Source organism: Danio aesculapii, chromosome 21, assembly GCF_903798145.1.
Source record: "Danio aesculapii chromosome 21, fDanAes4.1, whole genome shotgun sequence".
NCBI lineage: Eukaryota > Metazoa > Chordata > Actinopteri > Cypriniformes > Danionidae > Danio > Danio aesculapii.
In genome coordinates, this window is record NC_079455.1 from 22,082,224 (window position 1) to 22,108,385 (window position 26,162).

The 26,162-nt window shown below is 35.5% G+C and overlaps 1 protein-coding gene across 5 annotated transcripts in view; it reads left to right on the forward strand.

Annotated features, from left to right (window-relative positions):
- Positions 1-6,030: 6,030 nt before the first annotated feature.
- ncam1a (neural cell adhesion molecule 1a) overlaps positions 6,031-26,162 on the forward strand; it is a 391,029-nt gene continuing 370,897 nt past the window's right edge. For 2 of the 5 annotated variants that reach the window (XM_056446183.1, XM_056446184.1), the window contains exon 1: positions 6,034-6,273. In XM_056446183.1, the coding sequence (XP_056302158.1) occupies positions 6,222-6,273 (52 nt within the window). In that variant the 5' untranslated portion in view covers positions 6,034-6,221. Of the gene's footprint in view, positions 6,274-26,162 lie in introns of all 5 variants that reach the window. The other 3 variants (XM_056446180.1, XM_056446181.1, XM_056446185.1) reach the window with 3 other exon arrangements.

Here is a 26,162-nt window from a genome sequence, read left to right on the forward strand (position 1 = left end):
GTCTTCATTGCTTGTCTTTATGCTGTTAGCTCTGAATAAGCATAGTAGATCATGGCCTCTCTTAGTGGATGGGCTTAATGGGATTTTCCCTGTGTAGTGGTTTGTGAAATAAGGACAATGAATAAAACCCCTGCATAAGGTGAAAATAAAACAACTAAATAAGAGGAGCAACGGATTATCTATCAGTCTGTCCGTCTGCGTGTTTATCTATCTATCTATCTGTCTGTCTGTCTACCAGGCAGCCATCTAATAGTATCTTTCTATCTCTGTCTGTCTGTCTGTCTGTCTGTCTGTCTGTCTGTCTGTCTGTCTGTCTGTCTGTCTGTCTGTCTGTCTGTCTGTCTGTCTGTCTATCTATCTATCTATCTCTTTGACTGAGGCTACATTTATTTAATCTAATGACAGTAATGTTAGGATGTTATTGTCACAGTCCCCAGCGATCTAATCCTTACAGATCGCTGGTAAACAAAGATCGCCACAGACTACAAATCTGCTGGTATATGGACTACAAGTTCCAGTCATGCAACACACACACACACCTGCTCCAAGTCTCCATTGATTACACTTCCATAGCTGATGCTGCTCATGGACTGATTACACACACATATAGATGGCTCACTTTGACACTCTCATGGCTGAGTCTTGTTATACTGTTAGTGAACATTATGACATGGTTTGCTTACCTTGTCTTGCCATGTTTTTGACCCTCGCCTTCTTTGTTTGTTGACGTTGCCTGCTGCCTGCCTGTACTGACCATCTGCCTGTTTATCGACCACGACTCTGGATTGCCCGTATACATCTGATTGCTCATGTGTTGACTGTTGCTTGCCTGACCGTTCTCTGCATAATAAACCCTGTATTTGGATCTGCACCTCTGTTGTTAGCGTCCCTTCACATTACAGTTATATTAAAGTTTTAAATAACTATATGCAAATAATTTTACAAGTTTTTTTTGTCTTCAGTGGCACATGATCAGAAATAATTTTAACGTGCTGATTTGGTGCTCAAGAAACATATCTTTTAATTATTAACGCTATATATTATAAGATGCTTTGATGAATAGGAAGTTCAAACAAACAGCGTTTATTTGAAATCTTCACTGTCACTTCTAATCAATTTAATTTGCCACTGCATTCTTTCATATAATGTAAATGGTTCTGAAATGTAAAGGCCTTAAAGGCTCATCCCATTGCTTTCATCTTCTCTTAGTTTTATAAGTCATCACTCCACATCATTCATGCATGCAGTGGAGCTGAACATCACGCTAAAGAATACAGTGTGTTTATTTTGGTATAAAATGCACTTATTAAGACATTCTGAAGTTTAAAATATAAACAAACATTTCCACTGAAGAGCTGTGAACCCAGACTGCCGTTTTCCTCCCCGTCACTCTCTGTGATGAAAGAGGCTAACTATGTCTGCATTTTTTCTTTTCTCTAGCGTGCAGAGGAGCAATTTAAGTACTCTATCCTTAAAAAGCTCATCCCATAGTGTGTGTCAATCCGCCATGGCAGTGTGTGGAAGAATTTGCAATGCTTTCACCTCACCAGGGTAGATTTCTGATTGAAAACGGAGATGGAGGAGCCCTCTACTCTCTAACCTCTGACAGTTCATGGAATGCAGTTTCACACCCGGCTACAAATTACTGAGATAAGTCTGAAGCAATGCTCTCCTCATGCAACTCCTGTCTGGTCTGTAGGGAATTATTGTTATTGACCTCTTCACAGGGAGAAAACGGGACATTGGCAAATCTCAAGCCAGCAGTAAATGCATTGTTGACATTTTTGCTTTCTTTAAAGTTATACATACAAAATAAACAAAATGAAATGAAGCCACATAAACCAAAATAATATCGCATAAAATTAAATAATGTCATTAATACAAAAATAATACAAAATACTCAATCATATACTGTGTAGTTATTACATTCTTGTAATTATGCAGTATATGTCAATCAAATCAAATCTAAATTTTAAATAATTAAAATAAAAGCATGTTCAAATAAAATTAAATATCAAATGTAAAACTTAATTAAATTAAAACTTCAAATTAAAATTTAAATAAACACATGTTAAAAATGAAAATAAAATGTATAAGTATATAGTTTAAAATATATAAAAATTAAATCCTCAATATTATAGCTTTGGTTAATTAACCAAACTACAGTAACATTTAAACTGGCTTATATAATATAACAATATTTATATATAATAAAACTTGATATGATATATACTATAAGCATAAAACACATAGTTAGTCAAGATAATTTTAGGTTTAGACAAAAACATTTTCTGGGACGGTGACTGGTAGGCTAAATAACATTTGTTTACAGTTAATTTGTTTACATTTTTCAGTTGCTTTGGTGTATTTTACAGATTAGAAATGAAACTTTAAAAACTACTTTTTTAACATAATCTAGTCACTTGTTTTATCCAAGTAGCTGCTTTTGTACACTCATGCGACTGATTACATTTTTTTCTGCGGTTTCCTTCCTGTTGTTAATGTCGTATTGCTAAAAAAAAGGTGATATATTGTTCTCTATCCAATACTACACCTCAACATGTATCAGTTCATCATTTAAGTCATTAAATGCAAACGGCTGATCTACAGTAGCTGTCAGTCATATTACCCATTTCTATTAGACCTTTTGTAATTTTGCTGTGAATTGTGCAGGTGAAAGAAGAGTATTGTGGTAGAAGTGTTGTCATGATAACCGGTTTCAAGGTTAAATGAAGTAAATTGTCTGATATAGGATTATCGTTTGAATTTTTCATTACCATCAAAACCATAATTGATTATCCAGATTTCAAAAAGTAAAAGTAAATTATGTAATATTGCAATTAGCTGTTATGTTAATGCATGTTTAGATAGACAGATATAACAAATCACACAAAACTTTGTGACTTTTATGAAGCAGCTTTAAGCAGTTTTTAGAAAAACAAGGATAAGCATGGATCCCTGTGAGGACGTTTCCCAAGGGCAGGTTTTGCAAACAATTTCTTAAATAAGAAAATCAAATGTAAACACAGAAAGGTTTGTTTCACTATTTCAGTGAGAAAAATACCCATACTTCTTTTGTTTTTATATCAGGTTAATGGCCTATAGCCATATGCCTAAATCCAACCCTCACAGAAATAAGTGGCAATCATAGGATACTAATAAAAGCATATTCTGAACAATTTATAAGCACTTTTAATTAGTATGCACCAGTGAAATGTACACACTAGTGGATTGTTTTCATATTTCATTATGTAAGTGAGGACAACAGAGCCCTCACAAGTACAGTATAGCTAAACCACACACGCACACACTCATTAATAATATACATGAATTAATACAAACATAAGCAAACATATCCAAAATGCACAGATCTTTTTTATGTTTGCCACAAAATTGCATAAAGCTGTAATTTTTATTTGTTGTTAGTTCATTTTCAGATGCAAAACTTGGTGGAATGCCTTAAGTATGTGGAATGTTCATTTAAAAAAAAATTAAGGTCATTTTAACAAAACCGTAATAATATTGATAACTGTGACCATGTTGTCAGGAGCTCCAATTGTTCAGAAAAAAAGGATGTTTTTATAATTTTGCATTTAATGTTTGTATAATTTTTCATTTCAGCTTTTGTGCCATTTTCCTTTTTTTTCTCTATCATAATTACATAATGTGTGTGTATTCCTCTCTGAACAGACCACTAGAAGAAATGTCTAATCTCTTTCAACCAATATCCCACAGACAGTAACGTATAAATTTGTAAATTTGAAATTGACACTCTACTGTAAGAAGTGCATTTCAAAACAGTAAACTGTCATTCAATCTGTTGCCATCGTTGCCATACATTCATTCATTTTCTTTTTGGTTTAGACCCTTTATTCATCAGGGGTCACCACAGCGGAGTTAACCACCTCAGGTAATTCAGTGCACTGTTACTGTATATTGCTAACATGACTAAGCATCCTTGTTGTGAATGATGACACAATGACTTTTTTGATGTCACTGATATGTTTGTTGACATTAATATTTACATTTGATATATTTTGAGTACGTTGAAGGCTTTGACAGCTAATCCATTGTGTTTTGCTGTTTGTACAAATTGATTGGATATACTTTGGATATACTATATTAATGATGATTGGAGAAATCAAAAGAGAAAGCCTTTGACTGTAAAGCATATTGTATGGACAGACAACACAAGAGTTACAAAGTCTGACAATGGATGAATATACAGGAAATGATAAGTGTCCACAGCTGAAAGGAAAAAGAAAAGGTGTAAAAACGTGAGGTGAAAGGGTATTGTCAGTCATGGCCTTACAATGGCAGTGGTTGTGATGTAGATGACAATCAGTGACCTGACACACTGGGATGTGAAAGGGTCACAGACTGCATTGCAATTCCTCATACAGTGCTGCATGTACAGAAGTAAACTGTCTAATGGGTGTTTGTGTTACTCAAATGTAACTCTGAATCCCACCCAGTCTCTCAGTATAGTTGTAGGTTTGAAATGAACATATGTCATAGGTTGAAGTTTACATCAGTAACTTGGGCTTTTCTTAAGTCACTTTGGGACATTTCTCAAATCATTATTAATACTTGAAAAGGAGTATGTGCATTTGCAAAACACTTTGTACAAACAACAAAACACATTACCTGCAAAAGCCTGCAACTCACTCAAAAATGAATTCTTCTCTCAAAATTTGATGGGTTGCAAAAAGCAAAGGCTACTTTCATGTACTGTATGCCATACTGTACAGTATATCTATTTCAAATAGCCAGATTACTGTATGTGAGATATTGATGAAAGAGACTGGAAATAATTGTCAAAATACAAAATCATTTTGGTACTGAACTTAAAAAAGAACTATGAGCACAAAGGCAAAACTGTAATACTAACAAAGTTCACTGTTATATTGACAACATCACTAAGGGTTTGGACTATCTTGTTTGTGAACAATGACACAGTGACTTTTCATTTTGAACGCGCTGATATGTTTATTGACATAATATGTTTGAGAGGTGAATTAAGGATTTACCCATTGTGTTGTGCTGATTGTATGTAAAAATGTTGTAAAAGAATGGGAAACACAGGACAAAATTCACTTGTAATGGTATTACCTAAACCATTTTTTTATACATACCATCCTCATTTCTCTTCATGATGTTGTGTATGTATGTGGCTGATTCCAGTGTTATGGACGAGACATTTGCAGTAAAAATTCTACAGAGTTACATAAATTCACTTCTTCTACAGAGTACATAAATTCACAGAGAAAGTATATGTTAGCATTATATTGAAACATCTGTTTATATTTTCCAAAACAACTAACCACAGAGTTATGGGATCAAAAAATATCAATCTGTAAACATTTTTTATACTTTAACTGAGGAAAATAAACATGCGTTATGGATGTGACAAAAGTCTGCGAGTTTACAGTCTACAACATATTTTGTAGAAATTCTGTGAATTAAACTGCACAACCCAAAAGAAATAATGCTAATCAAAAGGACAAGAGTCGTCTCTCTATAGAACAAAAATGACAGATTTTATTTTATTTTGACATTTTTGCAATTTTGAGGGAAAAGCTTTGTTATGGATGTGACACTTTTTCGTTATGGATGTGGCGGATGTGAAATTGACATTTGTGTGAGTGGTAAATCAAATGTAATAGTTTGAAAACATTTGAAGATATTTAAGTATTTTTAAAGTACTGTAAACTCTTTCTAGTACCTCTTTTTCTTTTTGTAGATCTCGAAACCGTACGACATAGGTGCTATGCAATTATTTAAAAATAGCCTCTTTACACTCATTATAGGAGTCTGCTGAGTGAAACCAAAACCCGCCTTTCAATACCGGTAACCATTGTCCAGTTCGTAAGAAATTCCTAATCCGAAAAAACCCGGCAGTCCATGACGAGATTTTCCGAGCGCACCATCTGCTGTTTGTGATTTGCAGCGGCACCACATTGAATGAAGCGCGCGCCCTAGTTTATACCCGTGTATCCAGCCCGCGCGCTCCACATACGCGGAGGGATTCGTGTCGTGTGTGCTGCGGCTCTTGTCACTCATTCGCTGTGCTGCTCGGAGCGCATTCAGTGTCAGCGGCTGAGGACCAATTCATGATATCACAGCGACCTGAAACAGGGACAAAGCATCGTAGTCATTTAGATAATAACTGAACCAACTCTACCTATTCTACACGGAGCATACCTTTGGAAGAGATTGCAATGCTTCAGATACGGGATCTCATTTGGACATTGCTTTTCTTTGGTTATGCAGGTAAGATGCACTTGTATCAGTTGCACTGTATCCTTTCGCATCCTTGTTTTTCCCCCTCCGCTGTCCTGGTGCGGTGTCTCCACTGCACAGGAGCTGTTATTGAGATGAGGATGCGATGTAGATCGAGCTGCTTCATTCAGTGATGCTGCTTTTCTTCGTTTTAACACCCAGCCTTAACAAACTCTGTTATTAGCATCCCTGCCAAACTGGCACATGTTGCCAAACTGGCATTACTTGTGTGGGATATGAAGTCTCGCGTCTCTGCGTTTTAAAAAACGTACTTTTACTAATGATTCTTGTCAATTTAAGTGCGTTGTTTGTATATGGTTGTGTGGACATGACTGCGCATTGGCTCCTTTGAGATTTGTGTTGGGAGACAAGAAAAACAACCAGATGGTGTTTTTGTGTAAACATATCACAAACTAAGCCGTCACAATAGCCGGCCAAAGTTTATTGTGAGGTATTTGTTTATACCGTGTGTTTTCAACCGTGTGTACATATTCGGGATGGTGGCGGCCGGTGGTGCTGAGGCGCGCTCGCGGCTGGAACATCTCTGCATTACCCTTGGACGAGTTTATCCTTGTTATTATTAGATGAATAGTTCAATAAAACGAAATAACGGCATTTGCTTACCCTTGTGTTGTTTCAAAGCTCCACGACTTACTTTCTTCCTTTAGTAAAACACAGACGGAGACGTGACAGGCTCATTCACTATTCGCTTTTATGGTATAGGAGATGCAATGTAAGTGAATGGTGACTGAGGCTGCCAGTTCCCAACACCTCCCTTTGGACCCCACCAATTTAAAAAAAGAAAGTAAGTTAAACGAGTTTGGAATTAAACGATGGTGAGTAAAAGATGGACTGTCTCTTTAAAGGCTGAAGTTAGACTTCTCATGCATATATAATGAATGTCCAGGCTGTTTATAAGCAAGCCAGTCAACCAATTAGAGAACTAAGTGAACGCGTAATGTTAAAGCGCGAGGTATAAATAACAACGATGAATGGGTTGATTCTAAAAAATGATTCAGTTGATTGTGTTTCGAATGCATGGATGATGGTTTCTAGCCAATCAGAGGGTAAAGCTTGGGCGGGAATGAATTATATTCTGTCACCCCCTTCCCCCCTTTCCGTTCTCCCCCCTCTCTCATGGCAAAGCAGATTTACATTTTCTAAGCATTGACATTATACACCTACATAAATGCATACACAACACATAATAGGATAATAATGCATGTTAACATTTATACTAATTATGCAAATATTTATGTATTTGATAAGATCAAAATCAGTTGTTTTTGTAAACAATGTTTTTTGGAATAAGACGGACCACATATTATCATCATTATTAATATGATACAAATATGGGAATAATATGATGAACATTCAAAATTAAAGCAAAATTCTGTCTCTTTACATTTCAGTTATGAACTACAGAATCTAAAAATTATCATTCAAAACTACAAAATTTGACCAAGTTCAGTAATTTCCTTCACAGGATATATAATACATGTCATATTTGACCTACACTTTTACAATAACACTGAATTCAGACTCATGCAAACAGTAAAGTACACCTTATTTGATTTGATTGGCCATTTCTTTTATTTAATGTGTCTAATTAATGACTATACACCTCTGAATCAAAATACCACATGGCAGTATTATCAGATATGGTGTATATATTGGGTATAAACATGGAATAGTGTGCAGTATATCCATATTATAAGTATAATAAGTACAATTTGAGTCCAGTATATGTTCAGTCAAGTGCATGGTGAAATGGAGTGGGGGTTGCACAGTGAGTGCCGTTAGTTTTATAAGCAGTTATGATTTGTATGCGTGATGCGCAGGGATGATGCTATTTTCCAGTCGGTGGTCGTGTCCCACTGGTTGCCCTTTTGTCATGGCAGGACATCACAAACCTCACAGCAGGTCTGAGCAGGTTTGAGGCTCCACATAGCAGGTGTGGGAGTTTGTCCTGGTGTGTTTAATTTGTGTAATTAGGGCAGGGTGTTAAAAAGTGCAGGCTGCTATGCTATACATGGCCGTACTCTCATTTCTCAGAGCGGTGTCCTATTTAAAGAATCATTAATGCCTTGAGTGTTTTTTGCTTTCATATGCATGTGTGGGTTTAAACAATGCTTTTGAGGTGTAACTGTACTGAACACCTGCATCTGTCATTCTCTCTCTCTCTCTCTCTCTTTTTCTCTCTCTCATCGCTTATCTTTAACTATCAGTAAGTGGTTGTTGTAGTGTAGAGGCACCTACTGCTATATGGCGCTGACATGTTGATGTTGACAGAGCGCTGCTTATGTGTGCTGAATACAGATAAATACCCACAGACCCACATCACAAATAAATGTTTCTTCAGGCTGTGCTTCAATGTATTAAAAGTACAAAGAGCCAAATAGGGAGTCTTAAACATCCGACTCTGAAGGTCTTTAAAATAGGAATAAAAGACGTTTAGTGTGGGCTTTAAATATTGTATGTGTGTCCCTGACCTCAAGAGGATGGCAAAGTCAAAGATTAGTTAACACTTGAAGGAAAAGAAAGAAACTATTGCAAGATGGTGAACATCTGGAGCTCCTCCTCCTGTGCCAAGTTCAAAGTGAGTTTGGAAGATCTACTCCATCCATCTTTTGACTGAGGTCCAGTAACCATGGGAATAGACTATATGTATATCTGTTACCTTGAATGATGATTTCACCTGAATTGTGACATTTTCTCAAATATAAAGTTGAATTGGATGTGGACCGGAGTTGGATGTCATTGCATTGGAACTGTCTTAGGTCTTTGTTGATCATTTGTTGCTTATTTTTCAATTGCAAACAATTATATTGTAAAGTTAATTTCATGTTACAGTTGTTGACTTTTAAAAATCTGAACTTGACATTTAATCACAGTTTCTGTACTTCAGGTGCAACTTTTGGATCTACTTTTACCATTAATGCTTCCCAGCATACACACAATGTCATAAGACATTAATATTAGGTTAGATTTAGGTACCTAAGGACACAGTTATTTTGATGTCCAGTAGCAACGTGAAATATTGATATTTTGTTGATTTTAAGCTGCGTTGAAAAGTGTCCAAAATCCAACGTTGAGCTAGGGCTGGGCGAATTGGCCTAAAATCAAAATCTCGATCACTTGAACATTTTAACTCGATTACGATTAATGAACGATTATTTATTTATTTATTTATTTATTTATTTATTTATTTATTTATTTATTTATTTATTTATTTATTATATGTTTTTGCCCTCATAGTTCACTGACAAGTTTTGTATAGTAAAAATATGCTCACATATTACAAGTTAGAGATTTTTAATGTAGGGTTGATTATTTGATTTTAAATTAATTGAATAAAACACACCATCTACTATCTATGACTATTTATTCAACACCAACGCTGAACAACTGTCAACTATGAACACTGTCATCACCGCTACCAAACTGACCAATCACAAAGCTTGCGCTACGCATCAATGTGACATTTACGAAGGCTGTGCTGGACCGGACTCATGCCCTTGGCAGAAGTATAATATTATAATAATATAATAAGTATAAATTCTATTATATTAAGTATAATTCAACCTTAACAGAACCTTCACATGACTCTACACACGTTAGGGAAAGTAATTTAAAAATTTGACCTGGAAAATTTAGATCGAGTATAGGTTCTGAATGTCGATTTTGATTACCTTTCAATTAATCGACCATCCCTATGTTAAACCAACATCTTAAACCAACCAGGTATGGCAACCAAAATCCAACGTATGATAGATGTCATATTGGTAACGTACATACTATGTCAAGCTTTAACACTATTAGATGTTGATATTTTGTTGCTTTTAGGTTGCATTGGAAAGTAACCAAAATGCAACGTCAGTCTGATATTGGGCTTTGACGTCAGCCTGATTTTCCTCTACTAACAAAATGCATGACGTTGGGGTACAATGTCAATCTGTTGACATTGACATGTTGCAATCATGTTGACATCCTGTGCCTGCTGGTTTTTTGTTTGATTTAAGATGAGAAAATGTCATGGAGTTCAGTTTGATGCTTGATTTATTAGATGTGTTTTCTTTTTTTGTGATTCACACAGACAGACTGTATTTAAATCAGTTGATTTCAACTCAAGGACATGTCTTCTTTATAACACACCATTTAATGACAGGCTATCTACATTTTGCTGTAATCTACATGTACACTATGCCTGCTGGGGTCTAATATGCTATAATAAAATTGAGTGAATTTTTAAAAGTCTCATTAAAATTGACCTGATATTTTATCCTTACTGATGAATTCACCTCTGAACTTCTCCTCTTGGAAAAAAAGATTCAAAAGCCGTTCTGTATAGATGTTACAGAGTGAATTTTATAACAGTATAGCTTTAGGAAGACCAAGGCCAATGAAAACACAAATGTCAGATCAGAACTGAAAGGAATAGTGATCTGGTAGAGAGATTTGCCCCCATGCTGCAGGATCCTTGGATGTTTCTGGAGATAAAAAACATTTGAATGCTTTCATGCTGCACTGTTCACACTGTGACTGCTTCTTGTAAAAATGTATTATTTTATTTTGCGCAAGCTGACTGAAATCCTATAGTCTCAAATGTTCTCCAGTTGTTTTCCATTTTGTGCTTTTTTGATAAAGATGGGCCGTCTATGCATATTAATCACTTTCTGAAAAGGGGCTCAGACTGATTTGCATTGTGTAAGCTTCGAAGGCGTCCTGTAGAGTGTTGGAGGGAAAAAAAAGAAAAAAGGAGGGAAATGGGTTTGGTTTTGTCATGCTGAAAAGCCACCCCCTGATCCCTGCAGCCCATCTCTGAAAGGGTTTCTCCTAATTCAAGTAGAAGGGCCTCCTAAAGTCGCAGGCCGAGAGGCAACTTCGAGGAGTGTAAACATTGTCTTATACCCCCCACATTTAAACCACAACTCTTTGCCTCCTCACTTCATCTCCACTGCTCTCGCTCTTATTAACTTGTGGAAGGTTTAAACTTGTTTTTCCTGCACCGCTAATGGTACCAAACACAATTGTAAAAATAAAGACTGTTTCCAGACTAACAAACACTCGTCCCATCTGTTACTTCTCAGACAAACACACACCCCAAACTCACACTATTGGTGGAGCCAATAAGTACATTTGCATGCATAGTTGCAAAGCTGTTTGCATAGGAAAGATGCAATTTAAAATGGGATTTTTTTAATGTAGAACTAAAGTGACCATATCTGAATGCACATGAATGAAGGTGGCAGATGTTCAATCACTTGCTTTCAAGCCCGTGTAAGCTGAGAAACTGCTATTAAAATGAATGGGAATGCTAATGCATGGCTTTCTGTAAGTATTATAGACCTCCTTGTCTCAAGCGAATTTCGCTTGGTGTTGCAGAAATTACACCCTTCACCTTTAAGATGCAACTCGAAGTCCCTTAATCCCATTGCATGACTCATCTGTTATGTTGTAATGCGGAGCAATGGCTGTGACATCATCCAGTAGTAGTAACTACTGTATTTGAATATACCATAGCATGGCTCATTGTTCATTCATTCATTCATTTTCTTTTTGGCTTAGTCGCTTTATTAATCTGGGGAATGAACTGCCGGCTTATCCAGCATCTGTTTTATGCAGCAAAACATGCCCTTCCAGCTGCAACCCATCACTGGGAAACATCCATACATTCTCATTCACACACTTACACTACGGACAATTTAGCTTATCCAATTCACCTATAGCGCATGTCTTTGGACTTTAGGGGGAAACCGGAGGAAAACCCCCACACACACAGGGAAGAACATGTAAACTCCACACAAAAATGACAACTGGCCCAGCCGAAGCTTGAACCAGCGACCTTCTTGCTGTGAGGAGATTGTGCTACCCACTGCGCAACCATGACGCCTAGCATGGTTCATTAGGTACTATCCATGTTTTTGCTAAGTAATATACATTTAACTTAACTTTAAACATGGTCTAGCTAGTCTTTTGTGATGGTAATAACATTCAGATGCTGAAGTTCCTATCCATTCATGTCCAAGATTCAACTTTATTGTACCCCACTTCAAGGAATTTGGAATAGATTTCCGGAGTTAAAACCACTGAAAAACAAAGTGTGCACATACTTTGAGTTCCTCACCACACTGTATTCAAACAAGAGCAGCCCAAAGCACTTTCGCAAGGTTACAGTTTTCCTCCACTTTCGGTAAACGGAATAATTATAGGACTATTTTCACAGCTTTATTTAATCTTAGTCAAGCATTTTAGTAAATGTCACAATGAGATGAGGTAAAAGCGTAGTGCTAATTTAGTCATGCCAAATGAATGCCAAAAGCTGAGTTTCAGAAGGTGATATGTGATGTGTGATGTAACCTTATTTGGCTTGATTTAAGCAGTTAGCAGTTCAAAACATTACCTGATTGTGACATAATAACTTGCAACTGATTACTGTATATGAGCTTGCTTGAGAGAATATTGCCATATAGTGCTTTCTTAAACTGTGTAATTGGATTTAATTCCTACTCAACTGAATGTCACAACTTGTAGAAATGCATGTGCTCTCAGTGGGCCTGAAATACTGCCTCAAAGATATCTCTAAATCTCAACATTTAACCAATGTTAATAATAAATTGCTTGCCTGTGGAAGACCTGTAGTCCTTTTAGTGGGAGCCTGTGAGTTCATGTTCAAAAAGAACATTCTGGAAACCCTGCAAGCACTGGCCTAAATCTGAAGAATAATAACCTGAGAAGAGACAAAAGATTGAGTGCAGGGGGGGGTTGGAGAGCCAAAGTACAAGAGCAAATACAAAGACTGTAGCTTTGATTTGGAAACATGGCTTGAAGTCCAAATAAAGCTGTGTGATATGAATATTTTTAGCGCAATTTTCATTTAAAATCTAAAAATATCCTTCAGCAGTCTATCTCCCTGTCTAGTTGAATGTGTTTAGTTCAGACAAGGCTGCTTGTGTGTCTCCCACTGCTTATCAAACTCAGTATTACATCTGATTCTGCCACAGGCCTGCTGATGTAATCAGAGCAGACGAACTTGATTCTAATTTAAACTGCAGAGGTTTTACAGCCTATAGGCACATGCTTTACTCGCAAACCTCCATTTATTTCAGATATATAGGGCATTGAAGCACTACTGCAACTGCTCTCATTATTGATCAATGTTTTAGTAATGAGTTCAAAACTACATATAGTTTGCATCTATTCTCTCATAGGCATTGACATAAAAATAATGGCATAACTGATGAATCCACATGGAGAAGTGCAATCTGGTCTCCTGGGCATGTTGCAATGAAGTGCTTTATTTCAAGCACAAATATGTAGGCTTTTATGCAACACAGGCTCAGTGGAAGTATGTTTTTGTGAAACAGCAAAAACATACTTCAACATACATTTAAGTGCAGTTTCTAGGTAAAATGAATGTTATGGGGCAGTATAACCTAATCATCTTCTTTTTACACTAATGATATTTACAGGGACATATTATTGACGAATAAATGATTAGTTGTTTGAAGTTTTGTTCGCATAACATCAAATAAATCAAGCAAAACTATTTAAAAATGTACCCCACCTTCTTGTGGATGTACACAAGAATGTATGTCTGAAATGTATAATAAAACACACCTAAGTATAATATTTCAGATTTGCAAAAATATAAACACTGCCCTCTAGTGGATATGTCATCGGAAACATGCAATAAAACACACCTGGACAATGTAAAATGTAGGCTGATGCATGTATTTCTAATGAGCCTGGGCTACTTTGAGTTGTGGTCAGTTCATTGGCAAGCTTGTTCCACTGCAATGTTGCTCAAATATCATGCCAGTTTTCCCAAGGGGGGGAAATCTGTATTCTCTCAGCTGTCAAAAACTTTTGTGTGTTTTTTTTGTATCCATAAATGTATTCCCAGGTTGCAAGTGTGGTAGTACATGGCCTTGACATTTGAATTGCTTCTTGTATGAAATCATAGAAAAAAAAGAAAACCTTGAAGTGTTCAGACTCAGAGTCGTTCCAGTGTACGGCAATTCATTCCCTGTCAGCGGTTTGCCAGCACAAAGCCATGTGGCTGTTGACATAATCAATTGCTCCCATAGTTGGCAATTCAGTTGAATATGGAGAGTCTGATGTCGCCACTGTGATTGCCTTCTCACCTTTGATTGCCTTTCCTTTGCCTTTGGTGTTCTCGTCATCCGTCTTTTCTTTTACCTGAATCACAGCCAGACCAAAGCGTTTACTGCTTCAATACTGGTGTTGCAAAAGCTGCTTCAAATTATAATTTGCAAATAGATATGCACTATACATTCGTTAAAGCAGTCAGAGCACCCTTTTTTATAAAAAGTAGCTATCTATATCTATCTATCTATCTATCTATCTATCTATCTATCTATCTATCTATCTATCTATCTATCTATCTATCTATCTATCTATCTATCTATCTATCTATCTATCTATCTATCTATCTATCTATCTATCTATCTATCTATCTATCTATCTATCTATCTATATATATATATATATATATATATATATATATATGTAAAATTATAGATCATATAATCCGCATATGAATGTGCTACAGTATATTGATAGAAATTGTATACTGTATAGTGTTTTTGTTTGCTTGCCCTTCACTGGTTTATACATTTTTGCTTTTATAAGTTGCATTTATAGAGCCATTCTCATTAAATAAAAACTAAAAAAACAAAACAAAACAAAACTAAACATAGGCTTAGTCATACAGTGGATGCTTTTGACTTCATAAAAACCGTTTTTAGTCCTTGCACAGACATTTAACATTTTAGCTGCATAGCAAAATATATATTCAATTAAATATTTCAATTTATTCATAGAAGCTGAGCAATATTAAGAGAAAGAAAGCTGAAAAGATTCTGTAAAACCAATACCTTATACATTTCGATCAGTATTTGTTTACCACATAAGCAATGAGGATTTTAATTTTTAGAAACTTAATTTGGGGAACTGAAAAAAATATCTATTGATGAAAAGCAAAATTTACACCCAATCCGAATTCTACGCCTTAGCCCTCCCCCTTACCACTACCCCTTGTTTTGCACGTTCACGTAAAGGGGTAGGGGTGTCCCAATTCTCTTTAGCTTGAAGGCCTAGAGCTAAGGGCAAGGGCTAGATAGCCCCTAAAACAGAGATTTTTCAGCACCACACACGAAACCAAGGGGTATGAAAATTCCCAGAATACACCATTTACAACGGCAGCATGGCTAAAAAATCCTTTAAATTTCGCAATCTATAATCCATAATTATAGATTATCTATAATTATCGGATTAATCAGTGATTCATTTAACAAACCAATTCATGTCTCATCAAATCAATACATCACAATGAATCATTTCTTATAGTAATATGAATAAGAGAAGTCTCTTAAGAGCTTAGCCGTGTACAGTTTTTTTTTTTTTAAGTAGCCAACCTAGTGTTACACTACTGTAAAACATAACAGTTTTTTTGTCAGTTACTCCCTGTCAATGTAAAATAAACAGTTTTTTTTCTAGGAATGAGTGCTAGTGAAGTTCAATCTACCTTAGTTGCTGTTTCGTGAAATATGATCGATAGGTTTGTTTCTCTGATTATAAGAGCTCTGGTGATGGTGTTGGTCTGTGCTGTCAGACATCCATAATATTTGCCCTATTATACTTTGCCCTAGGCTAAAAACAAGCAGGGTTTTTTATTCATCCATTCCTTCATCTGTCTTGTTTTGATAGGATGCATGAATTTGGCCTGCTGGGAGATGGACTTCTGTATAAGGCGCTCTCTTTTCCTAGGAGTTTAAGGTTTTAGGGTGATAAAGAACAAAATAGACTTCTCTTCCTTTGGCTCGGCAGGGCCGCAGTGCTCTGAGCAACAAAGGTTAAAGATTTAAAGGAAAAAAAGTGCCTCCTTCAACACACTCATTTTTCTTACTCCCCTTGATCATGGATGTATGAAATTACTTTCACTGTGTTTGGCTACATTACGGGGGATTATGTATTCTGAAGAGATGTTTTCATAACCAGGGTTTACATTCTTGCTTGTATCCTGTGGGTTACAGTAGCTGAAGGGGCATCTGTTAGATCACTGGCACAAACCCCTGGGTTTGAACATCTGTTTAGCCTTTAAGAACAAAGCAAAAAGAAGCCAGAGATAACCAATATATGTTTTCAGTTTTGGCAGCAATGCAGACCTCTTCTGAGAAGCCAGTTTTGCCACATTTCTTTTACTATGCTTTATTTTTAGATAAGATGTTCACTCCAAAAAAAAAAAAAGAAGAAAATTCTGCCCTCATTTTCTCCCTCATGTCGTTCCATACCGATGTGACAATCTGTAAAAGACCTTGCTAGTAGTTTTCTTTTCTAGCTTTTGGCTTCAGATGTGCCTTAATCCTTTGTGGCATAGATTCAACAAGGTGCTGGAAACATTCCTCAGAGATTCTGGTCATGTTGACATGAGAGCATCACACAGCTGCTGCTGATTTGTCAGCTTCACATTCACAAACCACTGATACTAGACAGGGTTGATCAATGCTTTCAAGTTGTTTAAAGCACCCTACCATCTACATTTTTGAGCAGATTGGACAGTCATCAGATCGGGGAACGTTTTTCCGATCTTGTGTTGTTTAGGTTTGGTGAGTCAGTTCAAACTGACAGGAGTGTCACCGGTGTGCACTTCTGCTGCTGCTGTAGCTCATCTTCTTCAGGGTTTGAAATCAGGGTTTGAAATCACAAATACAATTTAGCAAAGATGTGATTGTCATGTACATATTGTCAGGGAAGCATGGTTGCATGGTCAATAGTAAATATACTCTGAAGGCCATAGGGTGCACTCACATTTAATATCCAAACACCCAAGAAGAAATTTCCATAACCTTGCATTATAAACAGAATATTAACTTCTGATTCAGCATAACTGATAATAACAGAATCATATCACAGAAGAATTTATTTATACTCGACTGAAGTTATGAAGTAAAAATCATTATTATATGTGGCAATTTCAAGTGCGGCATTTACTACATAAAGCTGTATATCAGTGAGAAGCAACTAAAACTGCTGTCATTATCACATAGCCATTATCCTGATGTCATTATCATCCAATTAAATCGATCTTGATTTTGTGTAGCTTGTCAGTGTACTACAACTAGTAAATGCTGCTCCATCTGAAAGCACATGCTGGAGGTTTACTATTACTACCTTCACTGTCAAAATGTGCTCAAAATTCACCTTCCATTAATCACCCAGTCCTACCACAAATCACTAGAGATGGCTGTGCATAAAAATCCCAGCAGATTAACAGTTCTCAAAGTGCCCAGAACAGGCAGGTTGGCACCAACAGCAGTGCTACATTCAAAATAACTTCACTAGTTAATTAAAAAAAAATTCTGCAGTGTCAGAGCGATACACAAAACACACATGCTTCCAACAACAGTAAAGGCATTCTAGTGTAGATGAAGATATGAAAATGAGGCTAGGTTCTGTTGGGTTGCGTGTGTGTTTGGTTTGCTTTCAAAAAAAAAAAAACAATGACAAAAAATATGCTTAGTGCACCTTTAACCCTTGTGCACTGTTCCAATTTACTACCCTTTTTTTATTTTCGGGATTAAAACATCCACTGAATTAAACTACTGTAAAAATGCTCAATATTTAAATATTTTTTTTTTCAATTTTTTTTGTTGTTGCATGAATCTGTTACTCAACCTCAGTCTTGAAACTACTAATAGTTTTTTTTTTATAAATGATAGGATTTTAACTCTTTAATTGCCAACTTCACAAATGATGTCACTGATCTGGTGGAAAAACACACAAAATAACATATTTTTGATATAAAAAGTAATTGTGGACTGGATTTTTAAAAACTTTTATTGCAATCTTGGAGATTTGAACGATTTGTAACAACATTGGCTTTGATGCATTGATAGACTTTCATTTTTTTCTCCCTAATGTACTGTTGGTGCCTGTTTTTGCCTCATTGAGTTCAGTAATAACCACATTTGATGGTGCTTAAATACACAGTTTTTGTTTTTATTTACCCCATGTAATTCTGAGAGCTGAGATGCGTATTTTGATTTTCTCAGACACATCAAGGTAAGTGTACAAAGGTCACTCTCACTCTCTCACACTTACAGACACACAAACACACACTTCAATTTGCTGTTATGCTCCTTATTAAATTCAGAAATTAAACTTTTTTTTTGCACAGGCCTATCTAAAGGGTTAATGGTACCAACTGATGATCAACAGTAAAAACAGTACCTCTTCCCAACAGGGAAAACCACTAACAATAAAAAAAAAAAGCAAGATTAAATGGTGTCATGGTTTTGCAATTAAAAAAATGGGGCAAAAACAACCACCAACAGTAAATTATGGAGAAATAATGAAAATTAATCAAAAACAATTCATCAAAGTCAATGTTGTTTCACATGTCCAAGACTGTGATAAAAGGTAAAAAAAAATGTTTATATTGAAAATACGTTATTTTGTGTTTTTTTATCACCAAATCAGTGACATCATTTATGAATTTGGCAATTAAAGAGTTAAAATCCTGTAATGTTCTAAGCAATTTAGTAGCAATTTGATTAACAGATTTATACAAACATATTTGAAAAAAATATTTATCTGATGCAATTTTACAGCAGTTTAATTCAGTGAATGTTTTCATCCTGAACATAACAAAAGGATAGTAAATTTGTCCAGAGTTTATCCTTGAGTTCTTTTAAAAATTCAAAGTATTTTCTCAAAATATGTGTTAAAATAAGATTTGTCACCAAAAATCATTCTGCTAGCTAAAACAGAAAACGTTTTGGCCAAATTAAGACTCAAAATTACCCTAGAGTGGATGAAAACATCCCCAACAACACATAAGGGTTAAATCGTCGTTCATCTTTAAATCATCTTTAAGTCACATTTTCAACTGATCACCTACAAACGCATTGAGTTACTAAAATATGATTGGCTGATAAAATATTTATTTTAAAAGTATTTGAACAAAGTATTTGATTTATGAATATATATATATATATATATATATATATATATATATATATATATATATATATATATATATATATATATATATATACTGTAGCATGCCTGTATGATTAATCTTGATAATGTATATTAATCTTGACGCACAAATAAATCTAAAATCTATTTTGTTTTGGCACACAAGGCAAGAACATATCCGTGACATGTCCTCTAACCACTTCTGACTTTTAAAATTGCATTTTTCTACTTTGTTTTTCACATTCCAGGCTGAAATGTCAGATGTCAAAAGGTCCTTGCTCTTACTTTAGAACTAATGTGATATTTCAGAAATATCCCACTTTAAAAGCTACTTTCCAGTCAGGAAAGATGTGTTCATGCTCAGCTCAGACTGCACAGAAGGCTGGTGGTTCTCGCTGGTATCGAACAGACTATTTTTAAACTCGCTCCAGGTGGGGGAAATCTATGACGATTGAAAACCATTTAGTGCAACATCAATGGATGTGCAGCAGATTGGTGCAAAGGCTGAAGGAGGTGATTGTTGATCTTTGTAACCATGAGGCTTCTGCATTTGTTTGTCTGTGTCTGGCTGGGACAGATGGTGTGGAGTGGCTGCTATGTGGAGTCGTGTCAGTCGAGTAACAACTGTGAGTTTAGTGTTATTCACCTCGTCTCTGAAGCACGCTGTTGAGAGGAAACCACAGAGCAACATTCGTTTTAACCTTCCTGAGGTGCATAATTGAAAGCATTACACAGGTGCAAGGGTCTTAAATCTATTGCCCAGTCAAATTTCTACATTTCCGCACCTGGTGTATCAGCATACAGGCAGAATTATAAAGCAATAGTTGTAAAAAAACTTCAGAATGATTTTTAAACATATCTTTAGTGGTGGAAATGAAATGAACAACTTGAGAGTAGTAATTAATTAATGGAAGTTATGCAATAACAAAAAAATAACATTTTGATGATTTGAAAATGAATTAATAGATAATCTGTTACATTGTTACATTAAATTCTATCTATTTATAATGTATCAGCATGCAGACAGACTTATTAACATTAATATGAAGTCTCCAAAACAAATATATTATACCAATATTTTCTCACCAAACTTTATTTTTAATAAAACTCATTACTGGTGAAAAACAACACTTGAGCAAGTAAATAATGGTAGTTTTGTTATTAAAATCACATTTAATTATGTATTTGTTTATGTCATTACTTACCAGAATTTTAAGATACAAAAACACAAAAGAGACAGCAGGAGAGGGATTAAATAGAGTTCATTTAAAAAGCCAAATTTATTTATTTATTTATTTATTTATTTATTTATTTATGTATGTATTTATTTATTTATTTATTTATTTATTATGTTATTTTTGTAACTCACCAAATTTTTTGATGTTTTCTGGAAGATATTGAGTAAATGATGTTTGTAAATCAAATAAATAAGATATTTACTTAGTAATTACGTATTATTATTTATTTTATTTATTAAAATAATAAATAAAAGTTATTATTTATAATTTATTATAAATAATCATTTTTATTATTTATTATTTATTATTTTATTATTTACTATTTATTATTTATTTATAAAAATACATGTATATAAAAAAGATATTTGTTTATTTACTTTACTAGTTGTTTCTTAATGAATAATTGTAATTTTGTGTAAACTTATACTATATAAACTTAAATAAACTTATATTATTTTTTTCTTCAACAAGTATTGCCTGCTGTTATTTCCCCTGACCAGATTTGCTTCATGACTGGTAAACACTCATTTTACAATACCAGAAGACTTTTTGATGCTATCCTTTCTTCAGTTTTGATACTGCTGAAGTTATTTTATCCCTCGATGTCGAGAAGGCATTTGACAGGGTTGAATGGGGTATTCGTTTTTCATTTTAAGCAAATTCGGTTTCAGTGCAAACTTTATAACTTGGATTAGATTATTATACTCATCCCCTGAGGCATCTGTGCACACCAATTCAACCCATTCAAAAACCTTTTCCCTCCGCTGAGGTACACGCCAAGGCTGCCCCCTCTCATCCTTACTATTTACATTGGCTATAGAACCATTGGCCATTTGGTTGCAAAATGAGCAAAAATTTGAAGGCATCTCTCTCTATGGAACATCTTATAAATTGTCCCTTTATGCAGATGGCCTTCTTTTATATATATCTAACCCCGTTTCATCATTACCACCGATCCTCCAAATTTTTGATTTGTTTGGCAAATTTTCTGGCTACAAATTAAACCTTCAAAAGAGTGAGATGTTTCCAGTCAATCTGACAGCTGACCTGAGACACTGTCTAAATATCCCTTTACATTTAAATTAGCTCAGGAAGGATTGCAATATTTAGGTGTATTCATCACTAAATCAGTTGCAGGTATTTTTTCTGTTATTTATTTATTATTTTTCTTTCAATCTAGGTTGCTTTGTCTGCTATCGTCCAATACAGCATTATGAAACAGTTTAAAGAAAGCATCTCTGTACCTAGTCTGGTTCGAGACAGCTGTAATCTTTGTTTTAAACAATCTCCTCATCCAGAGGCCATGTAACCTTCATTAATCATTCTATCAGAACTGCAAATTACAGCCAGCAAGATGCGTAAACATCACAGAAAAACTCGGTCTTCCTTAGGAAGTAAGCAAAGCGAGTTTCTCAAAGAGCTTCCGCTGGGCTGATCTCACCAGCCGTAGTCGGTGAGCATCAAATGTCGCTCGGCTGCAGCAGCAGATGCGGCATGGCCGGCTTCCCATGGGCAGGCACTTCTGAAGGCCTCTCATTAGAAGAGCTGCTCCTATTGTTTATGGATCCTAATGAGCATCACAGCGAGCAGCCAGCGAAACAAAGAGAAAACACAGACCTCGCCGTCAGAACAGAACATGTCTGCTCTTCCAGAGAACCGAACGCACAGCTTCACCCTGGCTTTTGTGAGAACGAAGGCTCCTCACGGCTCCCTAGATCTCTCCGTCTCATTACTGTTATTGGCAAAGACAGTCTCCGGACAGTACTTTTGCCCAAGATGTGGAAAAGCCTTAATTAGTTCCCTTCCTAACGTGTTTATGCACCTCAACGATGTCCAACAGCGACTTGAAAAGCGTGTCTGATATACACAAATGCAGTCAGGAGGCAGACACGGTTTCTGCAGTAATTAGTTTGTTTTAAACCCAGCAAACAAGCCCTCATTTTGAGACGAAATAAATGTTTAATGTCTTTTGTTCTTCTCTGGAGACAGATTTGGGGAGGCGGTAAGGCTTTATGGGGACAAGCAAAGATAGATCCAGTCAGATAGAATGCAAGTCATTTGGAGAATTGACTTCCTGCCAGCGATGTTAGAGGTTTGCTTGAATTTTGTTACTGCAACTTAATTGAGAACACATAAAGCACTGACCAAGGCAGTCGTGCATAGTGTGTGACTGATTGATGCTATCAAATATTCAGCAGCCTCTAAGGGAACAGCTGGGATTATGTGAATCGGAGAGTAGGGAATATATTCATAGTGATTTCGGTGGCAATTTAATAACAAATAACATCATGATTATTGGGAGGATTTTAATGTGCTTATATTAGGCCATAGCATTTTCTAAACGAGTGCTTTATTAGATTGATTTGGGATCCCTCATCAAAAGTTTTAAGGTAAAGTTGAGAATTTTGAAGCAGTTTCATTTCAAGCTGATTCAGATACTATATGATTCAATGATCATTTGAGGATTTTTATATTTTGCTTAAGGGATTTTACTGTAAAACTGGAGCTTTTTGTGGGAAGATAAATTCTCAGCAATTTTGCTTAATTATTGGAATTCTGAGAGAAAAACAAAAACATACTTTCTTTTCAATTCTAAGTTGACATTTCATAGTCAAGCTTTTATTTAGCAGAATTGCAGGTTCACATTCAAATATAATTCCAACACAATCTCACGGCAATTCGTAAATTTTTGATTTGGTGGCTAATTTGTACGAATTCGTACATTTGTACAATTTAGTACGATTTGCTCATCCCCCAATGACAATTGGGTTTAGGGGTGGGGTTATATATATATACAATTTTATTATGAACCTATTTTAATGAAAACATAAGAATTCAATTTATAACACGATAGAGTTTAATGTCAAGCTTCTGAATTTTTTATTTTCACTACACTATAGTTAATGTAATAAACAATTTGCTATTACGGACACTTTAGTCAAACTGATATACATTTAAAATCACAGTTTAAGTTATTTTAATGTCAAAAAATTCAATTCAGCTGTCTGACCGGGACAGCCTGTTCCTGTATTAGGTTTCCGTGTGATTCATGATATGATCATCATTATTCTATTATTTATGACAGCATTTCATCCACAAGCTCTTTATGGTGCCAAATGTAATTTAGCCACTAACAAAATTGTTGATTTGGCTGGCCGTCTGCAGTGCGTCTGGGAAATCTGTCTTGTGCACAGCACAAATGACCTCATGGTCAGAGCTGCCCGTCTATTGTGAGATTGAAGAGCGTCTGTGTAGGTATTGAGTTTCTGGGCAACAGAGTGACAGCTGTGCATTTCTTTGTAATGGAGGGTATGCAGATAAAAGGCAAGTGTCCAGGGGCCAAAGAGAAAGAGCGGGACTGAGGGTTCAGGCTATATGGATGCAGCTGTGTTTGAACACTCACATTACTGTTTCATCACTGAGAAAACTCTGGAAGGAAAGTTTCCTCCCTGCATTATTCGCCAGCTTGTTTGAAATTCATTGTGATGTTTTCTAGAAAAATAGATATTGGATTGTTGAAGAAGCTCTTCAGTAAAGTGAGTGGAAAAGTGCTCTTAGTTTGATGGCATGATATTTTTTATAATCAAAATTTTGAGTATTTTTCACGCAAAAAAGATGTCCTGAAGTGTGAAAGTCAGACCAACACTGGCTCTCTGAGTGTATGAAATTCCAGCTATGCAACCAAAAGTAACTAGAATTCTTTCTTAGACATTCTCTCCTAGCAGTTCGTCAACACATACTGTAGGAATAAAATATGCATTCTTTCAATCATCTGTAAGTTTTTACATTAAAAATATCATTCTGCAGTAATAATACTGTGCATTTGAGCAGCAATTAAACCGTTAAACATCAGTGATCACTAATAATGTTATGAATTGGAAAGAATTCAAAAATAATAGATTTTTTATGAGCAGTCTCGAAGTGCTTTTCAAAATGGGAACAGTTCTTAAAACCAAATTTTTATAAGGAGCATTTTATTCATCTAACAAATCTTTTTCCATTAAAGGACTTCTTTGTGCAAAGGAAAGGTTCCAAGAATAATAAAGAAACCATTAATCTCTATAAAGTATCTTTATTTTTAAAAAGTATATTGTTTTTATTATTATACTTCTTTACCTGTTTGTATTTTCTATGGTTTATTGGATACATTCACTAGTTTTATAAGAATATAGCAGTTACTAATTAGTCGGAAGTTCATACCAGTAGAACAGTTTTTTTCTATGAATGTGGTGTCGTTTTTTTTTTTTTTTACATACTTGAGAATGTTGACGATTGTGGAACCATATACTTAGTACTGTCACGTTCCACTCCATGTTTATGCTTTTATTTAGTATACAGTATTAAACGAATGTTTTTTGAAATATATTTGTCAACAATATCAATTTAAATATTTACATTCTGAGTTTTTGTTTGTTAATATTCACTGTAAATTAACTATTGTTTATAATTGTTAGATCATGCTGGAGATATACCCACATAGTCTCATCCAGAGCTGCCATTACTGAGAATCCTGAAAATAATAAACTCTGCATTACACTGAGGATGGCTGAATATATGAATATATTGAATACATAATAATGAATATATTGGCAACTATTACAGTTTTAAACCCTATTCGCATGGGATTAGTATTACTCTCCAATTGCTCATTAAGGCAAATTTCTTATCAGCCAATCACATGGCAGCAGTTCAGTGCATTTAGGCATGTAGACATGGTCAAGACCTAATACCTAATAAAGTGGCTGGTGAGTGTATATACAGTAGTCCATCAAATGAGTCCTGATCTGCTTCAGCTGTGGGTGTGTGTGTAATTAGCAAGAGACCTGGAACCGGTGTGTAATTGAAGGGCGTAATGGGATATATGGTTCAGGTGGATGACAGGGAGTATTCTCCAATGATCCGCAAGGGCTACATCACTGGTGGTAATAACACCCATCAAGTCGATGTCTCATAAATGAGAAACTAATTCTTGCTGCACAGATTTTTTGAGTTGACTCAACATATACGTCAAGTAGTTGACTCAAAAGTCTGTGTAGCCTGTTGACTTTTAGGTTGAATTAAGGATTTATCTTTACAGTGAGTATAAAACCCCATATATTATGCATTAAAATGTGATGTACACACGTCAGAAATGGAGTTTGGGCTAGTTGTTTTAGCATATAAAGAGGTGGCCAATAATCTGTATGCAGCTCTGCCGTGATTGATCGCGAGGCACTTTGTCGATGCCCTGATGTATCGACATCTCACATTTCACATGAAGGGACAGCATTCCCATTTCAGAGAGATAATAGATGCCTGGGACATTAAGAATGACTGTCTGTGCACCTGAGCTTATTACTTTTTCTTTGAAAACAAACTGCATGGTTTGTCAGTAATCTGTCATTAGAGTGGTCCGGCCTGAACTGTGCAGCACACACTGGTCTTTTCTCACCACAAATAACCTCATTAATCGCTGACCTGCAATTTATACCAGAGCAGGTGAGGGGATTTAATTCTTTATAGGAGACACCATGCTTCTCCTTCATTCAGTGGTGCCATTAAGTTTATTTGTTCTGCGGGTTTCTGATCGATGTCCAGTAAATTCTGAAAATCTAATGTTTTTCAATACCATTGTTGATACAATGGTGAAATTGTTTG